At 43.6% G+C, this 25,408-nt stretch overlaps 1 protein-coding gene across 1 annotated transcript in view; it reads right to left on the bottom strand.

The window, feature by feature from the left end:
* The window catches only part of LOC310776776 (14-3-3 protein beta/alpha-A-like), a 54,358-nt gene that overhangs the window by 3,452 nt on the left and 25,498 nt on the right, over window positions 1-25,408 (bottom strand). Inside the window, exon 3 of the mRNA XM_083636953.1 lies at window positions 16,217-16,340. Coding sequence (XP_083493079.1) covers window positions 16,217-16,340 — 124 coding nt within the window. The remainder of the gene's footprint in view (window positions 1-16,216; window positions 16,341-25,408) is intronic.

Raw genomic sequence — 25,408 nt, 5'->3', positions numbered from 1 at the left:
CAGGACCTGATACCTGTCTTCCGGGGTGTCACACTAGGCGAAACCATGTCCAAAAGACTGACATGCCAGTCTTTTCGTCAGGGCGTCGTGAGGCGTCCTAGACGTCCCGACTGGTCCCGACGCTGGTCTTTGATTATGTCACACTACAAGAGGTGAAGACGGCCGATCGTCGTCCCCGACGGTCATATTCGGGCCCGACGCTGAAAATCTGTCGCGCACGACCAAATCGGTCGAATATCGGGCTGAATTCGTGTAGTCTGAACCAGGCATAACACTATGGATATGTCAGGAGCCACACCTCACTTTCAGTTGGGTGTGGAGCAGCAAAGCAGGCAGCTTGTCGGGGGTTTCAATGCACAATGCTTTCTTAAGCCTCTGTGCACAAACTAGTCAATCAATACAGGAGTTAGGGATTATGTGTTTGTGTCACTGACTAGGCTGATGCATTCTCTTACAGTCTATCGGGAGGACATAGTGGTCGTGATTCAAGACAGCTCAACAGAAAAGAGTGGAAAAGTGAGAACGCTGCCAATTCTTATGATGCCCTCATTGCCCTGTTAGGCCTGTCTCTAGTCTTATTCATTCATTCTCTAGTGAGAGTGGAGCCACAAGTCAGCACCTGCAGAATAGACAGGCAGGCAGGCAGGCAGGCAGACAGGCAGGCATGCAGGCAGACAGGCAGGCAGGCAGGCAGACAGGCAGGCAGACAGGCAGACAGACAGGCAGGCAGGCAGACAGACAGGCAGGCACACAGGCAGACAGACAGGCAGGCAGGCAGACAGGCTGCTCCCCTGCTGCAGCACACAGGAAGCAGTAGCCAGGACCGCACCCTGATCGCTGCCTCACTCTCTGCTGGGTATGCTCAGCTCAACTGCCATTTATGTCTGCCTGGTTAGTTGGCTACTTTATTCTACTTGTATGGCCTAGCTACTCTATATTAGGGATGGGCGGGAGTACTCGGGTACTCGTTCATAACGTCAGTACTCGAGTAACGTTTCTGCTGTTCGGGTACTCGCCCCACTCCCCACCCCTTTAAAATGGTCTAAATCTACTCATGCATCGTTATGTGGATCTGGCAGCATGAACTGCACGGGCGTCAAGTCAGCCAGAATGTACAAGTACGTCATCCGCTTTGTTGCTTTCAAAATAAAATGCTTATTGTAACGTAAGTTGTAACCTTATTTATTTTGAGTAATGCGTTACAGCCATAGTTTCACGCCATATAAGATCACGAGTATTTTGATACAAGGTTTGCTGCTTCGTTCGTGGAAATACCCTTTTCTCCTCCAACGTGCATAAATAAGCTATTTACTTTTGTTTAAGTAACATTATTTTGAAAGTTTTAACCAGAAGTTTTCCAGCTCATCCCGAAAATGGTGGCTGAAGATATGCTCCCGAAGGAGACGCGTGATTTCTAACCCCACATAGGATAAGCAATAACCACGCCCTGTGGCGCCGGGATTGGCCAGGAGCAACACTGGAGGGCACGCAGCCCAGCGATTTCATGAACCAACTGAATAGCTCTTGAGAACGGACAGCGATTTCGAGAGCGGACATTGAGAGCAGACATTGAAATGAATTATGGTCACCTACCTTCCTTAGCATAGTAATAATAATAAGCATAATAATTCTACACAATGTACACAATCTACAAAAACATGCAATAATATAAACGGTGTTGTGTTCACGTTCATAGCTCATATAATGTATCATATCGTTAATTTCAAGCTCAATTCTTACCCAGAGAAAAGGTACAGCACTGAAAATGTAACAAGCAATAGTTTTTTAAACATCTTTATTTTAAAAGATGAAAAACCCAGGTGCTTTAGTGCCAAGCTTCAATGCTCCTGGCCAATCCCAGCGCCACAGGGCGTGGTTATTGCTTATCCTATGTGGTTAGAAATCACGCGAAGGAGACAGATTCACGCTTCTTCATAGCGCACGCCCGATAAAACTCATTCAAAACTTTGCACTAGTTTACTGACTACACTGTTGTTTCCCATAACGTTAGTCACAAGAAATGTGGAGAAAGAATTGCTTTTTGGGAGACAATCGTTTCATGGTGATCCCTATTTAGCTGTAGCTGTAACGTTAATCACACTGGTCAGTGGTCAGTTTTCACTTTTTGGCAGAACACCGGACCTTGTAATCCGTGGATTTACGTTAGTGTAACAGTGATCATAAAGTAGAATGGATGATACTGGACAATGGACATGTATTGGAATTGAGCCTTTGCTTGTTTCACAACGCTATTGTCCGCTCCGAAGCGCTAATGCCATCCATCCAACCATCGGAGATGCTGTCTGAGGTAGGCTTTAGACCAGTCACCAATGTTTCTCAAACAGTGGGCGCCCCCTAGTGGTCCGCGAGTAGATTTATATTTTTTCCCTTTTTTTTTACCTCCCACTATCCAATCAGAGAACCGTTTACATTTTCTGGGAAACTCAAGGTCAGATCACGATGCTTATAAAGGACTATGTATTTTTTCACCCCGAATCCAACGCCACCACCCCTGACTCTCTCCGACTTACGGTTGTGGAGATACGTCCACTCTGCCTGCAAGGCTACAGGAGAGAGACAGAGTACAGCGGGTGGTTGAGAGTTCCAAATTACTGACCAAACACTCTATTTCAGTGATTGCTGTCAGAATATAGAGCCATTTAACACTTATTTGAACACAAAAACATCACTGAATGCAACTTGAAGATGGCAAAAGATTTGACTTTGGCAACATTGTAACTTTATTGAACTTGAAAAAACTTTCTTTGAACTTTGAATATATTTGAACTGAACAGGAGAAATAAATGTTAAAAAAAGGTAAATGGACTAACTAAAATAAATTACATATATATATTTTATATCGGTTATCTTGTTTTCGTAATTGTGGGAAGCCAAAAATTTGATTAATTGTACTGCTATTTGTCATTTAATTAGCCTGTAATTTGTAACTTACAGTTGAAGTAGTAGGCCTATTGTTTTTGGGGATGTTTTGGGAGTTAGGTGGTCCCCGAGTTTTTTTCATTAGTTTAAGAGGTCCTTGGTCTGAAAAAGTTTGAAAAACACTGCTTTAGACGTTAGCTTAGCGTCACCTCACCTAATATTACAGTCAGTCAGTCCCTCTCCTCCCATGCTCCAGGTTAAAATGCAAACGTTATGTGTGAACAGCCCCACACACAGCAGATTACCCCTGCTCCGTCATTACCATAGTAATCGAGAGTACTCGAGTATTTAAATTACTTAAAATGCCCATCCCTACTGTTTGAGAGTCTGACAACTGCTGCAAGAAAGTGTGTGTGTGTGTGTGTGTGTGTGTAGCCCTTTTCCCACATGCGCTTTGTACCGCAAAATGACCGGTACGTGGTCTAATGCCTGCATGTGAGAAAGGCACCGTGCCGGTATAAGCGCGACCCCGTCGTCGCGGAGATTTCACCACTTTCTAGCCTGTCAGAAGAGCGGTATGCGCTTTAGCGGATACTAGTGAGAAACGGGTGCAGTCATTTTCCGCGACACTCTCATGGGCGAGGTGTACACACGTTGCTTAATGTTCCAGCGGGCATAATCTAATCATTCGCGCACATTAAAGCAAACTGGCGAAATGATCTTGTGATAATAAGAGCAGTAGCCTATGTCAGCTTCATGTGTGGGTGTGCTGTGCTGATTTTCCCCTCTCCTCTCTGCTCGCTCTCTGGCCACAGTCCGTCCTCCTCCTTAAGTCACAGCCCGACAGGGACTAAGCAAATGCACGAAGCGAAAGTGGAAGTATTTTGCTTACGTTGCTGACAGCCAAGGCAAGCCCGGACACATCAAATGAAGCCAGTCTGTAAAAAGTGCTTCAACGCGATGCAGGTGAACGGATAAACAAGCAAACTTATTTCACCATTCGGAGTTTTGCCGACACGTCACTCCCCACCCGCTCTGCAGTGCCGCCCCCCCCCCCCCCCCCCCCCCCACCCCACATACAGGCAATTTCGCTGATAGATTCCCACATGCCAGAGGAGAGGTGTGAAGGGAAATGTCCGATATTGACTTACAGGTAATTTTCCGGTACGCATGTGGGAAAACGGCTTGTGTGTGTGTGTGTGCGGGGGGGGGGGGGGGGGGGGGGGGGGGTTGTGGACCAGTTAAGTTGTGGACCAGTGATGTCATTCATGCACAAATAACATCACTGGTCCACAACTTTACTCAAATCAACTCTCAATAACGGTCAAACTAAATGAATACCTGCAAAGCTGTTTATAGTTTTCTGATATACTACTGATTATATAATGATACAAAGCTGGAAAAGTTGAAAATCGGTGGGAGTGTTCCTTTAAGTGGCTGGCTGGCTGCCTGGCTGAACAGTGGCTCTGCTTAGACTTCTGACCTTTTGGCTGGCTGTTTGCCTGAGTATGATGGCTGTTTGCCTGAGTATGATGGAATGCTTTGCATGTAGAGTTCACAGTTGGACAGAATTTTTTATGTTTTTTTACATAATGGCTCTTATTCCACAAACCTATTGGAAATGCTAATCTGTTTCAAGTAAAAAAAAAACGTAGGAATCCCTCAACTGAACAGGATAGAAACATGATTTAGACTGAATCAAGTGGGTGAATTCAGACTAATATTAGGACCAGGATGTTTCTGTTTCCGCCCTGTTCGCAGGGATGCAACAAAGCACGCTCTCTGTATTGCAGCGTGAGAACATGAATGGAATATAACTTGTGTAAATTCAACAGAGAAGCTTCCACTATGTCATCAGTTCTATTAGTGGTTCTCTGGCATTGTATCAAAGTCTGAGGGGGAAACGGAAGCACAGAGAGAAGCCTTTCCTAACTACGACTAAAACATCCTGTGGCACTCATTTAATCAATGAATCTGCAAGAGATAGACGGGTGACACTGACCAATAAGGAAACTGTCCTCTAAATCAACCAGCTGTGTTTGTTGGAAGAAAATATTAAATGCCTTGGATTTATTTATTTAGCGTTTTTGCTTTTTGGCTGACTCCAATTTAGCACCAGCCCATTACAGCCCAAGTTGAGTAGTGTTGTCCCCATCTCCAGTGAATATGGATGTAATCAGGACATTACAAACATGAGGAAATGGGAAAAAAAATCTGGAAATGTCTACACTATTAGCAATGGATTGGAGTTGAAAATTCTAAATAGCTGAAATCCTGAAATAAACACTGAAAATGTATACTGGTAAATACACAGTTAAATCAACTCTCCTCTATTTAAACAATTTAATTTATTTTTTTCTGTTCAAACCACCTACAAAATATTGACAGTTTGTAGATCCTTGACCCATCTAAACTCACAGAACAGAATTCTTAAATTTAAAGCTGAAAAAAGAGGGTCTACACTTCTGCTTAATGCATCTTTTAGTTTTGCTACGGGCATCTAAAATTGTTGACTAATGACAGTATATCTAAGAAATAAGACGTGTTAGTATTAGGGTTGGCACGCTGGACGATGGCATCGTGATTGGCCGACCCCCCATCGACCTCTGAGCCGTCTACATTGGATCATCGTGATTAATTATCTGTTCGAAATAAATTTGTGACGTTTTAATAATAAAAAATACCAAGTCCACTCACCGTGACGGGTGGGGGACGCGCCGGCGGCATTAAACGAGCGCGCCCAGTTCAGACTCAGAGAAGCCTCCCCTCCCCCTCCTCCTCTTTAGTGCTTCTCTGCACTGTCACCCACGCATGAGAAGTCAGTTCTTTTGTTGCAAAAACTTTTAAGACAAAGAAGAAACTTCACGTTCTTTCCTGTTTTCAACCCAAAGTGAGTACAAGTCTTCAACTGTGAATTTAACTCGCCTGTTTCCAAAGTGAAAGTTGAAGTCGCTCACAGCAGCAGCCTCAATGATAGACGCATCAGTCTGAATGACAAAACATTAACGTTACATGTCCTCACCAACAACGTGTGTGTGTTGAATTTAATTAGCTGGCAGTAAACTGACTGAATTACTGGCTGATATAACATTAGATTCGCGTGGGCTTTTGAACCTAATGAGAGCGATTTGACGAGAGGAGAGTTGAGAGAGAAACACACCTGCTGCTGCTGAGGCTACAATCTAACGTTATATCAGCCAGTAATTCAGTCAGTTTACTGCCAGCTAGTTAAATTCAACACACACACGTTGTTGGTGAGGACCTGTAACGTTAACGTTTTGTTATTTGCGCCGTTCAAATCGTTGGTAGTGAGAGCCACTGCTTCATTCAGTCACCTGGCTCTGTGCTGTTAGCACAGAGGCTTTTTTATTAGCCTATCGAAGCCCGCTGGTCTCCGTGAAGAGCTCAGCTGTCCAGTTGTAATGAACGCATTGCAATGAATGGCATTACCACACCGCAGCAACTTAATAAAAATTATTAATTATTCCCCCCGCCCCCGCCAATGACGATGCCATCGTGGATTACGATGGTTCACTGTGGAATAATCACGATGGATAAATTCCTGACATCGCACAACCCTAGTTAGTATGTAAGTAAACAACATTTATCCTCCCTTTCTTACTGCAAGAGGAGCACATGAAGAGATTGTTGTAATCTCCATGGTGGAGCCAATGTCATAAAGCTGATCATGATAGTAAAGTGTAGGGATGCACAATATATATTGATCCGATAAATTATCGGCCGATATGGGCTATTTTACGTTATTGCTTATTATCCCAATCATACAATTTTAGCCGATAGAGCCAATAATACGAAGCCTACTTTCAAATGTCAAACAGTTGCGGCATGTCTGCCGCCGGTGTGGCTGTTTTTCATTTTCAGATGATGACATCGCCATGCTATTGCAAATTGCAAAACATGTAAATGGTAAATGGTAGGGCTGGCACGGATCACAGATAATCCGTGACCCGTACGGATCAGCCCCCACGGTTCGGAACGTCAGTGGTCCGCGGACCACTGTTGCATTTAACGTTTAACGCTAGTGTATGAGAACGCCTGCAGCGCAGCCAGACACAGACAGGCATCATCATGGCGAGCGCAAGTACGAGCCGACAAGCAGCCCGCATCATTTAAATCAGCTGTATGGGAGCATTTTGGCTTCCCTGTCAAATCCGGCTACTAAAGACAGCAGCACAACAAACTTATTTCAACACCTCCGAAAAAGCACAGGAATGCGAGCAGCGTGTTGCTGCGGGCTGCAGCTATAACGAGAGCCACCACACACACCGGACGGTGAAATGTTGCCTTAAGACACATAACAACAAAACAACACGTGGGGCCACCGAGTAGCTTAACGTTAACGGTCTGTTTCCAGACTCACCCTGTCTGTACCCGTGTCAAGTGACTGCAGGTTGGCAAGCAACAGCCAGGAAGTTAGGCATAGCAGCGTCACGCTAAAACAGGAAGTTGGGTTGTTCTGCCTTCAGAGTAAAAGCATAAATTGTATCACTTATGAGAAAAAAATATTTTTTGAGCTGTGCAGGGCAACAAATGGTTATAGAAGTATAATAGTATTAAAAAATTGAATCGAAATCGAAAATCTAATTTTGAGAGAAAAAATCTGAGATTTTTTTGAGCTGTGCAGGGCAACAAATGGTTATAGAAGTATAATAGTATTAAAAAATTTAATCGAAATCGAAAATCTAATTTTGAGAGAAAAAATCTGAGATTTTTCGGCGATCCGAACCGTGGGTTTTCTGATCCGTGCCAGCCCTAGTAAATGGCCTGTATTTATATCGTGCTTTTATCCAAAGTGCTTTCCAATCAGTAGGTACATTGATATTCACCCAATCACACAGACATTCATACACCGATGGTTGCAAGCTACCATGCAGGGTGCTGGCACAGCCATCGGGACTAATTTGGAGTTCAGTATCTTGCCCAAGGACACTTTGACATGCAGACTGGACCTCTTTGATTCAAAGCAATTAGTGGACAACCTGCTCTACCTCCTGAGCTACAGCCGCCCCTGTCCCGCAACATGTCCTGCAAGGGTTCCGAGAGGAGGGGAAAAGTCTGAGCTGGCGTTACATTAAACCAAACTTGGCGAGGAGGCAGCGGGGTTAGTTGCGTTACTGTTAGCTGGTGTGGCTAACGTTAGCTAGCTGGCCGCAGCCTATACTAGGTCCAGCAAGCAGCCCGTGTTGTAACGTTAACACTCTCCACTCAGCTAGCAAATCACTTGTTGTGACTAGGGATGTTAATGATTAACCGGTAGTCGGTTAACTGCCGTTAAGAATGTAGCCGATTAAAATGAATTGTGTGTTAATTATACCAGTCCAGCAGAGGGCGTACCTCACCCAGCTAGCACAACAGAAGGAGTGGTCACGTGAGAAGGTCGTCACACATGTCATGCATGCATGAGGAAGTAGGAAGTGAATTGAGCAAACCCAGCAAACCCCATGGCAATGAAACAAAACAGATGCTAAAATTAGCCGCAAGCTCGCGCTAGCAACAGCATGGAAGCATTACACTCTAAAAGTACATCTGTAAATATTGCGACGCCGTTCTCAAAATTTAACTCCAGGGGCAATTTATGATTCCCCGACGAGCATCGCTGAACGTCACATTACGTTCCATTATCGCTGGACGCTGATTTTGGACGCTGTCACTCATAAAAGTTATAGCTAAATATTAAATACTAGGCGATTGGAGCAGGCATCGTGCGTGCAGAGAAACTAACAATAACCGATTAACTGATTGTTAAGGTGCGCAACTAACGGTTAAGGAAAATGCATTAAATTCCCATCCCTAGTTGTGACCAAACACCAAACATCCCCACATTCAAAGCAAATCATACTGGCGTGAACCATTTAAAAATCCTCATGCTTTACCCGAAATGAAACATCTAGGTTTTGTGTCTTTGACTCCAAAAGTAACCGCTAAGAGCTCCGTTAAGCTAACGAGGGCTAATGCTTGTTGTGTTTGAGCTACACTGCAGGCAGGTCCAAAGTCTTGCCCGGGGGCCAAATGCGGCCCACAGACCGATTTTAAATGGCCCGCGGCTTGTCATTCAAAATATACAATATGTGGCCCTCCACACAGTATTGGTTAATCAAGCACGTTCACTTTGCGTTTTTTCCGTTCCCCTAACGATGACAGCACTATCATACAGTTTGTAGACAAGCACCAAGTAGGATCAATGCAGGAACTAATGTTTTCAGAAGGCAAACAAGATCCTTAGAGTACAATTGCATTGTATTTTTTTTTAAATATATATACAGTATATAACCCATATGATGAGAGAAGCAGCTGGCCCCCCGGTGTTTTCACATTATCTAATCTGGCCCCCATTCAAAAAGGTTTAGACACCCGTCAGCTACAGTAACCGGGAGCTAACGTTAAGACCATAGACTGTATAGACACAAAAAGGACAGGGTTTGGAGAATAGTCAGCAAGAGCCCAGACAGCCCAGGTTTAGGTTTAGTTGCCAGTAACAGGACAATAGTTTAAGTTAGGGACTGTCCGATATTTACGTGGACTGGAGTAAAATATGATACATCGTAAAAAAAATATATATATCAACTGCCTTCCCCGACATTTATATTAGTTTCTCTCAGCCCTCCCGCTGCGCCTTAAAAAAACACGATGCCCTCCCCCACCCACAAGTTCACCCTTTTATAATTTCATACACAACTTAGTTTGTTTGAAATAAAGCAGCAATATCAACTTTTTATCACCAGACCGTTGTATCATTGGATTGAAATTGTAGGCTATTCGTCATAATAGGCTATGGGTAGCAAGGGCAGCAATGTTTCAGTGATAAAAAAAAGAAAAAGAAAAAACAGCCATATGCATGGCAGATATTGATTTGGTTCGTGTTATAGGCTAATTATGATTTAATGAGACGTGTGGCGGCTCTGTGATTATCACCGATCATATAGTGCCATTTTGATCCATTTAATGTCAATCAGAAGAGCTCCTCCTCCTCCTCCATAATTACGTGACTGCAAGCAAAATTATGAGAACAATATTCTTCAAAGGGCGGCCTATATGCGCAGAAAGGAATCTTCTGTTGTATGTGCGGGCAGCAGGTCATCACATCTTAATATGGTCGTGTTATAGGGATGGGCAACAAATTTAGAATGTTCAAATAATCGTTTTTATTATCAAGATCGACTTTTATTATTGAAAGTCGAAAATCGTTTATTTATTTATTATTTTTTATTTTTTATTTTTACAGGCGCCTGTCTCTTTAAGAGACACATTTGTCCATGTGATGTTGCTGTAGGAGCTGCGCACTGGAGCAGAACAGACAGTAGCAGCACCCAGTAGCTCTAGAAATGTAGTAGAAATGGTCTTAAACTGTCTATATTACAGCAACACTCAGGCAGCCACAAGGAAAATGTTTCAAGGCTTGTTACTGCATGAAGTAAAGCTGATATTCTGTCTACTGTTCCCTGGGCCATCTCAGCGCTATGCTAATGCTAACGTTAGCGTAGGCTAACGTAGGCTCAGGTCTGGCTGCCTAACGACAATAGAGTGCCAAAGTCACCCCACTCCCTCTCCATGGGATTTCATCTGCCATTAATTTTCCATAGACCGGACGTAAAATGCTAATAATTTTTTTTACTTGGTCAAACCAAGCGATTCAACTATAGTTAGAATCAGGGGAGACCATGTAAAATTTTACTTGCATTTTTATTTTTTAGGGGTCGGCGAATTTCGACGAAAAGTCGACTTTGGCCCAGCGAATTTCGAATAGTGTTTTTGCTAGTAATGCCCATCCCTAGTCAGTTAGTTGACTAATGTAAAATTGCCACCGTGGTTACATACCCTTTGAAGTTAATCGTGCATGTGCATGCTTGCTCGTATCATAGAAACAAACAGCGCGACACCTCTGTGAATATGTAATATAATAATCCATGTGGGTAGGCTATATTGTCCTCCAGAGTACAGGCAAGTGTCTCCTTGGCTGCAACCAGTAGGCTAGGCAGCCAGTAGCACACAGAAGTTTGACCAAATAATAGGAAGAAACCATCTGCGTGGGGGTGGGTGGATAGGCTACATAACGAAACACAATGCAAACTAATGCAAAACAGAAAATAAAATTAAAAACTTTACATGCCCTCCACTCCTATCCAAAAATAAATTACCTTGCCCTCCCCAGTACTCAAAATAAAATCAAAATGCCATCCCCCTTTTTTTTTTACCCCCACCACCCCACCTAAATATCAGACAGTCCCTTACTATGCCTTTTGTCATTATGTTTTATCTGCAGACTAAGCAGCCATAGGCTTTCGGTTCTATAAAAGCCTTTGTTTATTTATTTTTTGTATTGAGTGATACACTTTAGCAAAACACTTAGAAGTGTTCTTCAGGGCTCCAGACTAACTTTTCCAGTTGGTCGCACAGCACATGATTTGGTCGTAGGGATGCAACGATTATTTTTTTTGATCCACGATTATAGTCTGAGAAAAAACCACGATTATCACGGTTTCACGATTATTGTTATGGACGTATAAAAATCACATGAGCATTCTCTAAATAGAGGTTTTATTGTATTTCCCCCACAATCTTAACAGTTGCTGCCTTCCGGAATACTAATGCACGATATGGATTTTTACAGCCGATAGTATAGGCCTACGCTAACCGATAAATATTCTCCTGGCCAATAACCGATACGATAAACATACTATGTTACTTTTTTCACATTTTTGTATTTAAAAAAATAAGTTCTTAACCTGTATTTTATGCACACCTGGGATTAAAAAAGAAGAAAGGGCAGATGTAGTGAGCAAAGATGGATGATTTAATATTCCATGGCTCTGACCTAATCAAATCTAACTGACATCACTATTGTGAACATAAAACAAACAACATTTCTGATATAATATGATTGTATTAGTAAAGTGTATCACTCAATATTCAATACAAAAAATATTTTATTATTACTTTATAGAAGCGAAAGCCTATAGCTGCTTAGTCTGCAGAAAAAAACACAAAAGGCATAGTAACTTAGACTCTTATTGGCATGTTACTGGCAACTAAATGTGCCGTCTGAAATGAATTTTGCATTGGGGTCAGTTCTATTGAAGTGATGATGGGGCAGGCATGGAAAGCCTCACTATAAGCCATCATGTGTCGTTTCACTTTTTACTGGAAAATGCTCCCTCTGGATTAAAGAAAGGACACTCTGTGGTGTTGACTGGTGTTTGTTATGTAAATGTGCGCATTTGTTTTCCTTGTCTCAGTCAGATCATGACTGCCAAGCAGCTAGCTACGTTAGCTTCACGTTATTAGGCCTACATGTAACGTTAGCGGGTTGCTTTTGGAGTTGACACAAACCCTTGATGTTTCTTTTCATGTAAAGCATGAGGTTCTCTATGGTTTAGGCCAGCGCTGGGAGCATGAAGTGCTTTAAATGCGGGGATGTTTGGTCACAACGAGCTTGAGGAACTATGTACGCCAGGCCATGGCCAGCTAGCTAACATTAGCCACAACAGCTAACGTTAACGTCAATGACTGTATGTTAACGCTAAACAAATCCGCTGCCTCTTCCCCACGTTTGGCTTAACGTAACACCAGCTCAGACTTTCCCCTAATCTCAGAAACCTTGCGGGACATGTATTGCAACATTTATGTTGGGCTGGCATCCATGGCTAGGCTACAGACTGGCTACTACTGGGAGACATGGCAGCTGCCTGTGTTTGGTGCCTCCGCTAAATAGTCCGTGCGGAAACGAAGCGAGAGAGACAGGTTCCTCTCCTTCCAGCGCCGTCTGCGCCGCATGGGAGTTTAAACTGACGGACTGTTGTGAAACAAAACACTCGGTGTAGCGGAGCCTCTGCGGTTATATAACCGTGACGTTTTAAATCGTGGTTAATAGTCAAACCGGTTAACCCCTGCATCCCTATTTGGTCGCACCGTTTTTTTTGTGAGGGGGGTATTCTTGTATTGTCTTATATTGTCAATAGGCTAATAAAGGATCCCATTATCTGGATGGCTGGAGAATGATCTAATGTACTATTTTAAATGCCGCATTTGTCTTATGTATCCATAGTAAATCAAGTACTTTGTGTCAAAGATAACAGCACTTGATAAAAAATAAATAAACAACAAATTCCCAACAGAAATTACTTCATTTAAATGGGTAGTGTAGCATCATAGTGGCGTTGTCTAACTCTATGATGAGCTGTTCCCAATACACATCCAGGCTTAGGGAGCACTGGCTGAAGAGCCTGTATGTATCAGTGTAATTGTACATTTGTCTTGTGTCTCTTTTTATGTATTTTCTATGGACCTAAGTCCGTCAATAAAGCTTGATTGATTGATTCATCAATATTACTCACAAAATATAACAATATGATGCATTATTATTCATTAAACTAGTATTATATAGGAATTAAAATCACCTACCACTGCCAATATCAACATTCATTAAGAGAAATGGTGAATAAAATAAAGGAAGACAGACTTTGCCTGCAGCCCCCACATCACTACCCACCCCCTGCTCTGAAAGTGAATTTCTGAACGACGGCTCCGATGTGCTTTGCTCTGACCATTTCAGAATGAATTTATGAAGACACCACGTTACCTGATGAACAAAGCCGTCCGAAAATGCATTTCTCCACGTACTCAACGTTCAGCTTCTTTACACGTAACGTCGCTCAGTGTGTGTTGTTTACAGATCGCTCTTTGTGTTTCAAGCAACGTGCATTGTCCACATGAAAAGTGATGAAAGCGGAGTCGTGGATAATTGTGTTACGCCTTTCGTTCTGCCAGTGGAGGTCGTCCTAGCGCCGGATCGGGCTCCATCCCGCCTCCACCTCAAAGTGTAGGAGCGGTGACACGCAACGGTGCGAATGGTCAGCTCATTTATTAAAAAAAAAACAGGGAAACCACCTCACACAGCAAGAAAGGCATAAGTAAAAAAAAAAGTAGCCTATACAATCATGACTACAACAGGGGCACCAGGAAGAATGCTCCGTGCCTTCACTATGAGTAAGTAGGTTAGGCTATTTATGCTCAAACATGTTGACATTAGGCAAAATGAACGGATATAATAATACGCTTCAGAGGACGTCTCAGGCGTGCATCTGTGTGTGGCGAGTCGGTCTGAGGATATTCCCTCTGTTCGTCTCTCCTCAAAACAATCCCAATTGGGGAAACCAGATCCAGAACTGCAATCTGTCTAGCCTGTTGTGCGTTCCCTTACAAAAACTACTAACGTTATAGTATTCATGTGCATTTATAGCCTACTCCCCCGACGACGAGTAATGTACTGCAGCTGTTTGATATGCGGGCGCTTTCAGAACGGACGCTAATTAGGCTACTTCATGGGAATAATTGGCTTTACAAAAAACTGAAACCAAAAGATAAGAATTAGCCTTGTACCTAATACATGATGGTGCCTCTGTGATCCATAAAGTCGATCAGATGAATATTGAAAGCCAACTGCAACACAGCCTCTACTGAGGGGATTAGAGAAGCGTGGCAGGGGGAACTTGGTATTAATTTATCTGATATTATTTGGGAAAGGAGTCTGTCTGTGGTACAACTCTGCTCAGTTAATAGCAGACACCAGCTGATCCAGTTTAAAGTTGTTCACCGTCTGCACTATTCTAAGCATAAGTTGCACAGGATCTACCCTTCCGTCTCACCACTGTGTGATAGGTGTCAGGTGTCAGAGGGCACTCTGTCTCATGCTTTCTGGTTCTGCCCTTCACTGACAGGATTCTGGGCCAAAATATTTGACTGGTACTCTTAAGGCCTACAAAATAACCCTTCAGCCGGAGGCAGAACTCGCCATCTTTGGCTGCTCGGAGTCCTCTCTGAACTTCCCTACAGCTGTGCAACAGTCTGACACTGGGGACAATTGTTGCCAAAAAACTAATTTTGAAGGAATGGAAGTCCCCCTCTTCACCTCCTTTTCAATTGTGGTTGATGGAGATGATCTGTGTCATACGGATGGAGAGGCTCAGGTTCCTGAGAACCAACTCACTTGGGACATTTCTAACGATCTGGGACCCGTTTCTATCCTACCTCGATGAGGTTAGGGGCGATGGGTGACTCGCCTGGCTGGTTTCTCATGGACCCCTCGGGTGGGGCTGCTTGGCTCTGTGTAAAAACAATTTATGTGGTAAGGCCGGCGTTGCGGGCCTTCTGAATGCGTGCCCCGCCTCCTCCTCCTCCATACAGGCAGGCTGACTCACTGCTGCTTCACATCAGCGGATCATCCTGACTCGCACCCGTGAAAGTTTTACCCGCACACTATAAAATAATGGTTGCATATGCAACTATTTTGGTCACAGTCTGGAACCCTGTTCTTTGTTTTGTGTTCACAATAGTGATATCAGATTTGGTTAGGTCAGAGCTATGGAATATTAAATCATCGATCTTTGCTAACTACATCTGCCTTTCTTACCCCCAGGTGGGCATAAACTACAGGTTAAGAACTTTTTTAAATACAAAAATGTGAAAGAATTATTATCGGTTATGTGCCATGAGAAACAGATCTTTATCGGTTATCGTATCGGCTGAAAAAAGATCCATATTGTGCATCCCTAGTAAAGTGCTCAGTTAATAGTATTGTTGGAGAAAAATATAAGTTCCATGCCATTTCCTAATCAATAAGTTATAATTGCATACACATAATTAATGCTATGAGTCATTGCATATTTGCACTGTGCAGACACATAACTAGCTTATCAAGCAGGAGATTTCTTCTCTTTGCTCCGGCCCATGACATCTCACACTGACATCTCACCCATAGCCCCATAGCAGAGGACTGCTGCTTTTGCTGAGACCTTGGTCAGTGCATCATGTTCCAATAACAATTGATACAGACAGGAGCCGGCACGACGCACACACATTTCCAAGAGATCATCCCATTCCTCTCCCCTCCTCTCTGCTCCTCTTCCTTTACGGTATAAATCTATGTTACACTGTCGGCCATTTGCTGAATATTTGACTCTGTACATTGAGCAGAATTGTGTACATTGAGGTTCAGCCCTCTGACAATATACATATATTGCAGAGAATGTATGGTAATAAATATACTTTTATGATACATCTTCCTAGACTCATTGGCTTCAATTTATTTGGTAGATAAGCTGTTATAATTATCACATTTAGCGGAGAAGAGCATTTTATTCTCTATCAAGTATCTAGTGTGATAGGCCTGATTTGGCCAGGCTAGAAGTAGGCATCAGTCATTTGAAATCTAACTTTCCTGCCAGCGCAACAAACACACACACACGCATATATAAAGCAAAAACTTATGGGGCATCTCTGCTCACACACTACTGGTGTTAAAGAAACTTATAGGGCTTACTGTTCTTCTCATCTCCTACAGCCACCTCGGCTAAGTAGCGGAAGTAATCTCCTTTCATTTTCAAGTAGAAGACTTTGCTCTCTGCTGGATTGGCATTGGGAATGAGGTACTTGTCCAACAGACCCTGGAACAGAAAACAAAGCGGACAGTTAGAAACATGCAGATTTTCCAATATACTCTCTCAGTATTTATATATATATACTCTCTCAGTGTCAGTTGTAGCTTGGACAGGTGGGTTGGGAGAGTCAATGTGTATCCCCCAGCTATGGCTACACACAAATTTGGTCTATACAATTAATTGATAAAGAACGGAACATACATTTTCATTATAAATGATAAAGAGATTACAGATATGTCTATATCTGTGATTAATCCATCTCTCATCCACTGGCCTCATAAGAGCAGTGGTAGTTACTCAAACAGTCACACATCTTGAAGAGTCCTTTCTCATCAGGCCTAAATGAGGGTAGAGAGAGAAGCTGGCTACCTCCAGCAGCCTTTGGGCACGGTCCTGCCTGGGCTACATCACAGATGCTTCAGACAGAGTGCACTGAACGGGGGCGGGCGGGCGGGCGAGCATTAAAGTGTAGGGGAGGAGAGAAGGGAGGGGCTGCGCATACGAGTGGGTGGAGGGTGAGGATGGTGGAGAGGGTGGAGGAAGAGAGGATGGGACCATGGATGGCGGACTGTGGGGGAGGAGACAAGAGGAGAAGAGAGCCAGGCTGCTGAACTCCTGATGAGCTTTCACAGAGGAAGTAGGTCACTCACAGAGCCCAGCTTCGCTCTTCAGTACACAGAGATAGACCACTTGGTAGCTTCGACCTGCTGCTAGCCTAAATGCAGGCAGGCAGAAACACACGGTACCATGCTGCGGTAATGTGGGCTCCGAAAAACCAGCAGCATTTTAACACCAGTATCTTCTTTATATATATTGTCATTCAGTGGCATGCACAGACATTTTGGGGGGCAGGTGCTCCAGTGAAAAAAGGGTACCCCTCTCATAATTATTTATATATATATATAAAAACTAGAACGGCCGCACCGCGGATATATGCCTCTGCCAACAAGTGAGCAGTCGACATCCATGTCTGTCCAGACGTTTGAACCAAATGTGAAGAAATTCCATCAAGGTGTTACTGAGATATGGCGTTAATGAGCTTGAAAATGGCGTTCATGAGGTCACAGTGACCTTGACCTTTGACCATGAAAATGTAATCAGTTCATCCTTGAGGCAAATTAGATTAAATTCCGTCAAGGCATTCCTGAGATATGTTAACGAGCATGAAACGAGAGGTTGTGATGTCACAGTAACCTTGAACTTTGACCACCAAAATCTAATCAGTTCATCCTTGAGTCTAAGTGACGTTTGAGGCAAGGGGCAGTGAGAGAGAGGGGGCAGTGAGGTGAAGCGAGCCGCTCAAACTGGAGTGGACTCCAGCCGAGCGGGACTTGGCCACACCTCTGTCTCCGCGGCTTATTTTCGACTTGCATGTGTGACAAACTGCAAAATTTCCACAATGAGGAGGACATGCTGGCTTGTGTTTCCTTTTGGCTGCAGCCCATCTGTCTCTCTGCCTTGGGGTGCGCGCACGTCACGTGAACGCGTGCATCTGCAGGTAATTGACCAAACAAAAAAAGGGGGGAGCCGACCGGCGCACAGAATCGGCTATGTGGACTGACCGGCGCAGGTCACCAGTCGAGGCCGATCAGCTGAAATCGGCCATTTCGGTCACGTGCCGATCGATCGGTGCATCCCTAGTAAACTATGTACTGTGTTTCCCCTCATCGATACAGTTGAACTGAAAAGGTGAGTAAACTCTCTGCCTCATTTCAATAATTCCCTGAATAAAACAAGACACTATTTACCCGTTACACTCGCCATCAAATCACTAAATCCCTCCACCCCCTGCTCTGAACGCAAAACTGCATTTCTGAAGGACAGCTGAGATGATGCTCTGACCATTTATTTCGTATTGGAACACAACAAATCAGCTGGATGTTTACTCTAATCATTAACCATCCATGTTCGCTAGTTAACTGCGTATGTGGGCGCTAGGCTGCTCGTTGACATAACATAGATAGGCTACCGAGGTGAAGGGGGTCGCGTATTGACAGATGCAATTCGAGTAGCTAGTTGTGGAAAACTCTGTTTCTATTTGATGGACTTTCGCTCAGTCTTTAGACAGATTGCTCATGTTTCCACCCTTACTAGAAAGAAGCGATAGTAGCAAACACTTTGTTGCACTTGTGACAACAAGCATTGTCAGCTTACATCGACTCAGTCTCCAGTGAAGTAATCCACACTTTTTGATCGTTTCCTTGCCTTCCTTGATCGTCTAGCTGCTATCTCTCTTTTCACTTTGAGTGAAGAGGTGGGTGGTGCACAACACACGCTGAAAGCAGGACAGTGGGCAGGCAGGCAGGCGCAAGTGGAGACTGACACACATGGCACCTCGCTGTTGTGTGTCTCGTCTGAGAGACGGAGAGAAAGCGAGCGATCTCTTTTAAATATATAGGCTAGACTATCATAGGCATGTCTTACGGAGTTGGTGAGGTCAAACTAGAGATAAAACGGTGAGATAACATTTATGTAGCAATTATAGGAAATATATTTTCTTAATTTATCCAGTAGGATAAGAGAACGTTACGTGAAAGCTTATTGATCCTCCGGTATTTACAATGTAACGTTACAGGTAAAGTGAACACGTTCGTTGTGTTGTTCATTCAGAGTTGGCAACGTCCACATAATATTCTGTCGGAAAACAAGTCGGGTTCAACAAAAGCACTGTGACGTTTGTTGCAACGTGAGGCGGAGTTTGGCAGTCGCAGTGTGATTCAACACAACAGCGTGATCCCTCCTGTCATGAAACTAGTTTTCTTCAAAATATATACTACTGATATCTTTTAAAACTGTCACAAGCGTAGTGACGAGACAGGAGTGTAAACACGCAACACAACGTGCTGCTTCGTTATAGTTAGGGAGCGCTAAAAGAAAAAATTAGAGCCCGACTGATAATGGATTTTTGAGGCAGATGCCGATACCGATATTAGGGAGTAAAAAAATACCGATATCGATATATCGGCCGATATTATTATTCCCCCCCTCCCCCACAATTTTTTATCCAATTTTTATCCCCCATTAGTGCTAATTTTAAATTTATTTATCCTGGTTGCTGCTCCACCCTCTGCCGATCTGGGGAGAGCCGAAAACTGGCTCCATGCTTCCTCCGAGACATGGGCAGTTAGCCAGCCGCTTCTTTTCACCTGACGGGGGAAGCTTCACCGGTAGGACATAGCACGTGGGAGGATCACGCTATTCCAACGAGTTCCCCTCCCTCCGAACAGGTGCCCTTAACGACCAGAGGAGGCACCACATCAGCAACCCTCAAATACCTTGACAAAGATATGAGTTGACATGAATTGAAATATGTAATGTAGGCAGGATATTTTACAGCTTATTAATAAACTCAATGCAATGAAACAGTAAACTTAACTAGGAATTTAATAATTATAAATAACCAGAAATATAAAAACACAATAGAACAAATAGTTAAGAAAAAATATAAAATATACACAACATGCTGTCTATAACTTAAAAAAAAAAAAAAAAAAACTGCAATATCGGCGCACCATATCGGCCGATACGATATATCGGTAATCGGCCAATATCGGCCGATAATATCGGCGAACCAATATATCGGTTGGGCTCTAGAAAAAATAATGATAATAAAATACCGATAGCAGCACCGAACGTCCAGGACCTTATTGATACTCGTGGTACCGACCAATCCGGAACCGGTACCAATTAATAAAGGTGCCCCGTACCCATCCCCATGTGTGTGCGTGTGTGTGAGAGTGTCTGTTACGCTGACTGAGAGAGGGGGAGAGAGAGAGGGCTGAAGTCATTAGGTGCGCTGTGCACCGTGTGCATATTTAATTGTCTCACGTGACGTGCCTCAGATCGGCTCTTTAGATCGGCCTTTTTAGAGAGCTCCAATCAAAGCAGATAGAGCCAATATCGGCCGATTCCGATCACGTGTCGATCGATCGGAGCACCCCTAATCAATATACACTGTTCAATTTCTATGGAACAAAGAGGATTTCAGAAACACAATTTACTAATGTGTTAGTGCAGATCTTCATGTCTTAAATAGCTGTGTCTCAAATTATTTTCTCCCTGATAGAATACCATTCCGAGTTCCCTGATTGTGTAAATTCAGCATTAGTGGTGCTGTATTGAAACCCATTCCAGACCTGTTTACCTGATCAAAATGAAGTGAACGTGACCAGTGTGTAGTCAAAACTTACCATTTTCAGCATATAGCAAGTTGCTACTTGCTACTAGCAACGAGCTAGAGTTGTTATTGTTGTTTCATAGCGACGGACGGATTTGAGAGCGACACACAGGGAGCGGAAATTAAATCCATTAATGGGCAGAGTCGGTCGGTTGGAGCCAATGGCAGAGCTTGCAGGGAGCGGAAAGGGATTTTCTTCCGCTGCCGACCGCGCCTCTTGAGTTCCTGTTGCACCACATTGAAACGGGGCTGCCCCCAGAGGTTAGAGAATTTTTTTTTTTTTTTTTTTTTTTTTAACCGATGGGTTCCCAGATTGCTAGCCGACAAACCGGCTTGACATGAAATGTGCTTCATGGAAACGTCGAGGGGCCGGTGCGATCGGGAAATGAAACTCTCTCAGCGAGGCATTGCTTCAGCGTTGCTTTGTTGTTTGCAGATATATGGTGAGTTTCCACCCCATTTGGTGCTCCAGAGTAGGGATGTAGCGGTTAACCGGTTTGACTATTAACCGTGATTTAAAACGTCACGGTTATATAACCGCAGAGGCTCCACTACACCGAGTGTTTTGTTGTCACAACAGTCCGTCAGTTTAAACTGCTGTGCGGCCGCAAACTGCGCTGAGATGAGAAAAACCTGTCTCTCTCGCTTCGTTTCCACTAGGGCTGTGGCGATTCACTTATCTCCCAATTCGATACTATCACGATACTTGGGTGCCGATTCCATATATATTGCGATTCTTAAGTATTGCGATTCTACGATTATTGCGATTCGATATTACGATTTATTGCGATTTTTGTTTATTTTTTCTTTTATTTTTTCAGTTTGTTTGCTTTTTTACACTAGATTAGAACATGGGAAAAGTTTAATCATACACTAGAGACTGTATATTATATCATGAGTAGGGCTGGGCGATATAGTTAAAAACAGGGGCGGACTGGGATCATAATTCAGGCCGGGCATTAGATACCAAGCAGGCCAGGCCGATATGGGCCGACGCGCGTGAAATTTGTCCGTTTGAAGCCCAATTTGGGCCAAGTCCAATTTTACAATGAGATGCACCCACTTTAACCCTGAAGTGTAATTATTACTTCAGACTAACTAATAAAGTAATAAAACCACTAGTAAACCAGTAGGCGGCGCCTACTTTTTTTTTTTTTTTGCGATTATCGATTCTGGAATAAAAGATCGATTCAAAAAATCGTGACATTAAAAATCGCGATACTTAAGTGAATCGATTTTTTCCCCCACCCCTAGTTTCCACACAAACTATTTAGTGGGCGCACCAACTCTCCAGACAGTAGCCAGTCAGTAGCCTAGCCATGGATGTCAGCCCAACATGAATGTTTTATGTCTATGCTCCCAACTGGGATCTGCACGCTGTGACAGAATCGCCCACACAAACGGTGGTCTCCGTCTATCTTAATTTGTTTACTGAATGGAGATCGATGTAACGTAATGTTTGTTATCTCTCCCTTGCCTTGGCATGCATACGCTAGTGTTACAGCTAACGGTAAATGATGCGAGAGACCAGAAGCAACTCAACCCAACGATCTAAAACACGTCTAAAGTAATCAGTAAGAGTATGAGAGCATTTCGGATACATAAAGGACGACCAGGGAGTTGTTCAAGATGACAATCTGCAAAACCTGCTGAAAACCAGTCGCAGTTCCCAGCTTTACATGCCCAACTAGTGAAGGCAGAATGCACCAAGTTTTAACTGAGCAAATAACGTTAGATGATTAAAAATTAATATAAATAAATGGATGACACAGTTGATGATAATACTATTACCCACATTTGTTATATTTCCCCTAAAGGAAAGAAATACACAAACTGGACAACAAGGTAATATAGTTAATCAAAATGCCTTGCACACAGAGGATCAGAGGATCTGTGTGCAAGGCAGACTTTGACTATGTTTTGTTCCAAAGGGAAATACCTCCATGAATGTTTAAATGAAAGAGGTAGCTGAGATTTCATTCCAAAGAGAGATACAGTCAGACTTTGTTTATTTTTATTTTGGACTGTAATATTTTGGTTACTGTATTATTTGTCTTCCGAAAGGCAGCAACTGTTAAAATTGTGGGGAAAATACAATAAAATCTCTAGTTAAAGAATGCTCATGTGATTTTTATAAGTCCATAATAATAATCGTGAAACTGTGATAATCGTGTTTTTTTTCTCAGACTATAATCGTAAATCAAAATTTATAATCGTTGCATCCCTACTCCAGAGGGCCAGCAACCTGCAACTGTGCCGTTTTTTTTACACTGCAGTGAGCAGCGTTTCCCCTACCATTCTACAGGCCTGGCGGGCCCGCCAGGCCAACGGCACCCCCGCCAGGCCAGAAAAGGAATTGCCCAAATTTTTTTTTTTTTTTTTTTTAGATTTCTTCCCTGCTCTCCCCAAAATCTCAATAAACCTTTATGGCTTACTATTACTACTAGTGTTGACAGTAATAGAATATGCCAAATCATTCAAAACAATAAGCATTTTGCTTTTAGGAACATTGCGCCAGCGTGCAGCGCTGCTCCAAAACGTGTCAACGTGTGTCGTTGCCTGGGAAACGCACATCCCATAATACAACTGTTCGCATCGCATCCCATAATAGTATGATGATACTTGGGATGCCATTGCGAACATAGATGCGAACAGGTTAGCTAAAAGTTTAGCGTCACCAGCGAGGGCCCCCACCATTGCGGTTGGGGTACGTTTCGAAATCCCTCCAGGCCTGAACAATTTTCTAGGGGAAACACAGGTGAGGGAAGGTCTGACAGTATATTAGGCCGCCAACTAAAGCTTCTCAAGCTGGCTGTGAGCCGCCAACTAAAGCTTCGAGAGCCGCCAGCGTCTCGCGAGCCGCGCAGACGATCGAGGGTAGAGCCATATGAAATCCGCGTTCACAGAATCGCGGACGGAATTGCAGAATTGACCAATAAAAATGGAATCTACTGTAAAACGTGGAATACTGCAGAATTTGCTATAATTGGGCAGAAATTCAATATATAATGATATTAATTAGGTGACGTCACACACACTCTCTGCCTTGTCTTCCCCCACACGTAGCTGCCTGCCCAGTGGACTCTGCAGTAACGTTAGTTAACGAGCAACAAGCGCATTAACGAGCGCATGCCATAGCACTTGACACATGCCGTTTTTACACGTTTTTTCATTCTCTAGCAGCTGCATGTTGACCCATGTCAAGTTAGCAAACATAAACCCCACATCTTCCTGTTATAACTTTCAAAATAAAATGTTTGAAGCATTTTCTGATGTTCAAAAAACTCTGAAGTGAATGTTCTGCTCTAATCTAAGGTATAGACAGACAGAAGCAGACAAAAGTCAGAGGGGAAGGGAAAGAAAGGCAAGCAAAGATGGAAAAAAGAACAGAGATGGAAAGCAAAATGAGAGCTCTGTGGGATTGGCAACAGTTGGTCATGTGCCACTCGCACATGAAGAAATACACAGGGGAGGCCTTTGACATCATTTCTACCCACTTGAGTAGAAATGGCTCATATTCTTTCTGTAGCGCACTCAGTAAATCTAACTCACGTCAGTCGGAGTGAACATAAGGGGGGGGGGGTGTCTAGGCTGCATGTTCTCTGGTATGCAGGAGCAGCATGGGGCAGCAAGAATGTTATGCAATACTAATACGCTGCTGATAGCATTAGATTACACAATAATGTCCTCCAAGCAATAAGACACATTCCTTCAAATACTGGCCTTTCATGACCATGACTTAAACACATTTACCAAGTTTATGCTGTCTATTTTTATTTGCTCAAGCTGTCATATGGCTGAATTTATGTTCAAGGCACAGTTGTCGTTGAACAATGTTGGCTGTTTGTGCAGGGATTGTGACAAATCTCAGAGTCCAACAGGAAAAAATAACATGAAATACTTCAGGACAGACAAGTGTTGTTCCAAGCAGAGTAAGGGGCAGAATGCTCCATTCTTTTACCATCATGTCACATGCTAGCTGGGAGGAGGGGTTAAAAGCTGAAAGTGACGACTTCTGCCACGACTCCCTCCGCCTCCTCCTACTTTTCCAGCATGTGCTCTATGCCTACAACTGCCTCCAGCATGTGCTCTAATCTTGCATTCCTTTATAACTGGGGACTGGTAATCTTACGACTTCAAAGGTCATGAGCTGGGCGGTGACGTCACCGAGCTGGTATTTCCCATTCCAAACTCGTAGGAGCCTCAGCAGCCCTGACCTCAAAAATCCAAGATGGCTGCGCAACAACAGTAGTTATAATCGTAGTAATATTGTTTAGCACTTCTGTTTTGTTTGTGTCTCATTAAATCAGCTGTACACACAGCACTGCCTAACTTCTATCTGTGTGGACATGAGGCTGCAGTGTTTGTATGCGCAAAATGCCATGTTGTCAAATGTTATTGCTAACAATGGCTAGCGACTGGATCTGACCAATGAACAGTGAACTTCCCAGCTCAAGTTTTCTGCAAATGGAACGCTAACAATACGGATGTGATGTCATTTAGCCTCCACATCCCAGTTATTTTGCGATAAAGGAACACACGATACGCCTACAACTGCCCCCCCCCCCCCGCAGCATGTGCTCTATGCCTACAACTGCCCCCCACCTCCAGCATGTGCTCTATGCCTACAACTGCCCCCCCCGCCTTCAGCATGTGCTCGATGCCTACAACTGCCCCCCCCCACCTTCAGCATGTGCTCTATGCCTACAACTGCCCCCCCCTGCCTCCAGCATGTGCTCTATGCCTACAACTGCCCCCCCTGCCTCCAGCATGTGCTCTATGCCTACAACTGCCCCCCCTGCCTCCAGCATGTGCTCTATGCCTACAACTGCCCCCCCTGCCTCCAGCATGTGCTCTATGCCTACAACTGCCCCCCCCTGCCTCCAGCATGTGCTCT

The sequence above is a fragment of the Poromitra crassiceps genome (genome assembly GCF_964638095.1).
Source record: "Poromitra crassiceps genome assembly, chromosome: 1".
Classification (NCBI taxonomy): Eukaryota; Metazoa; Chordata; class Actinopteri; order Beryciformes; family Melamphaidae; genus Poromitra; species Poromitra crassiceps.
This window is presented reverse-complemented; position numbering and strand designations above follow the sequence as displayed.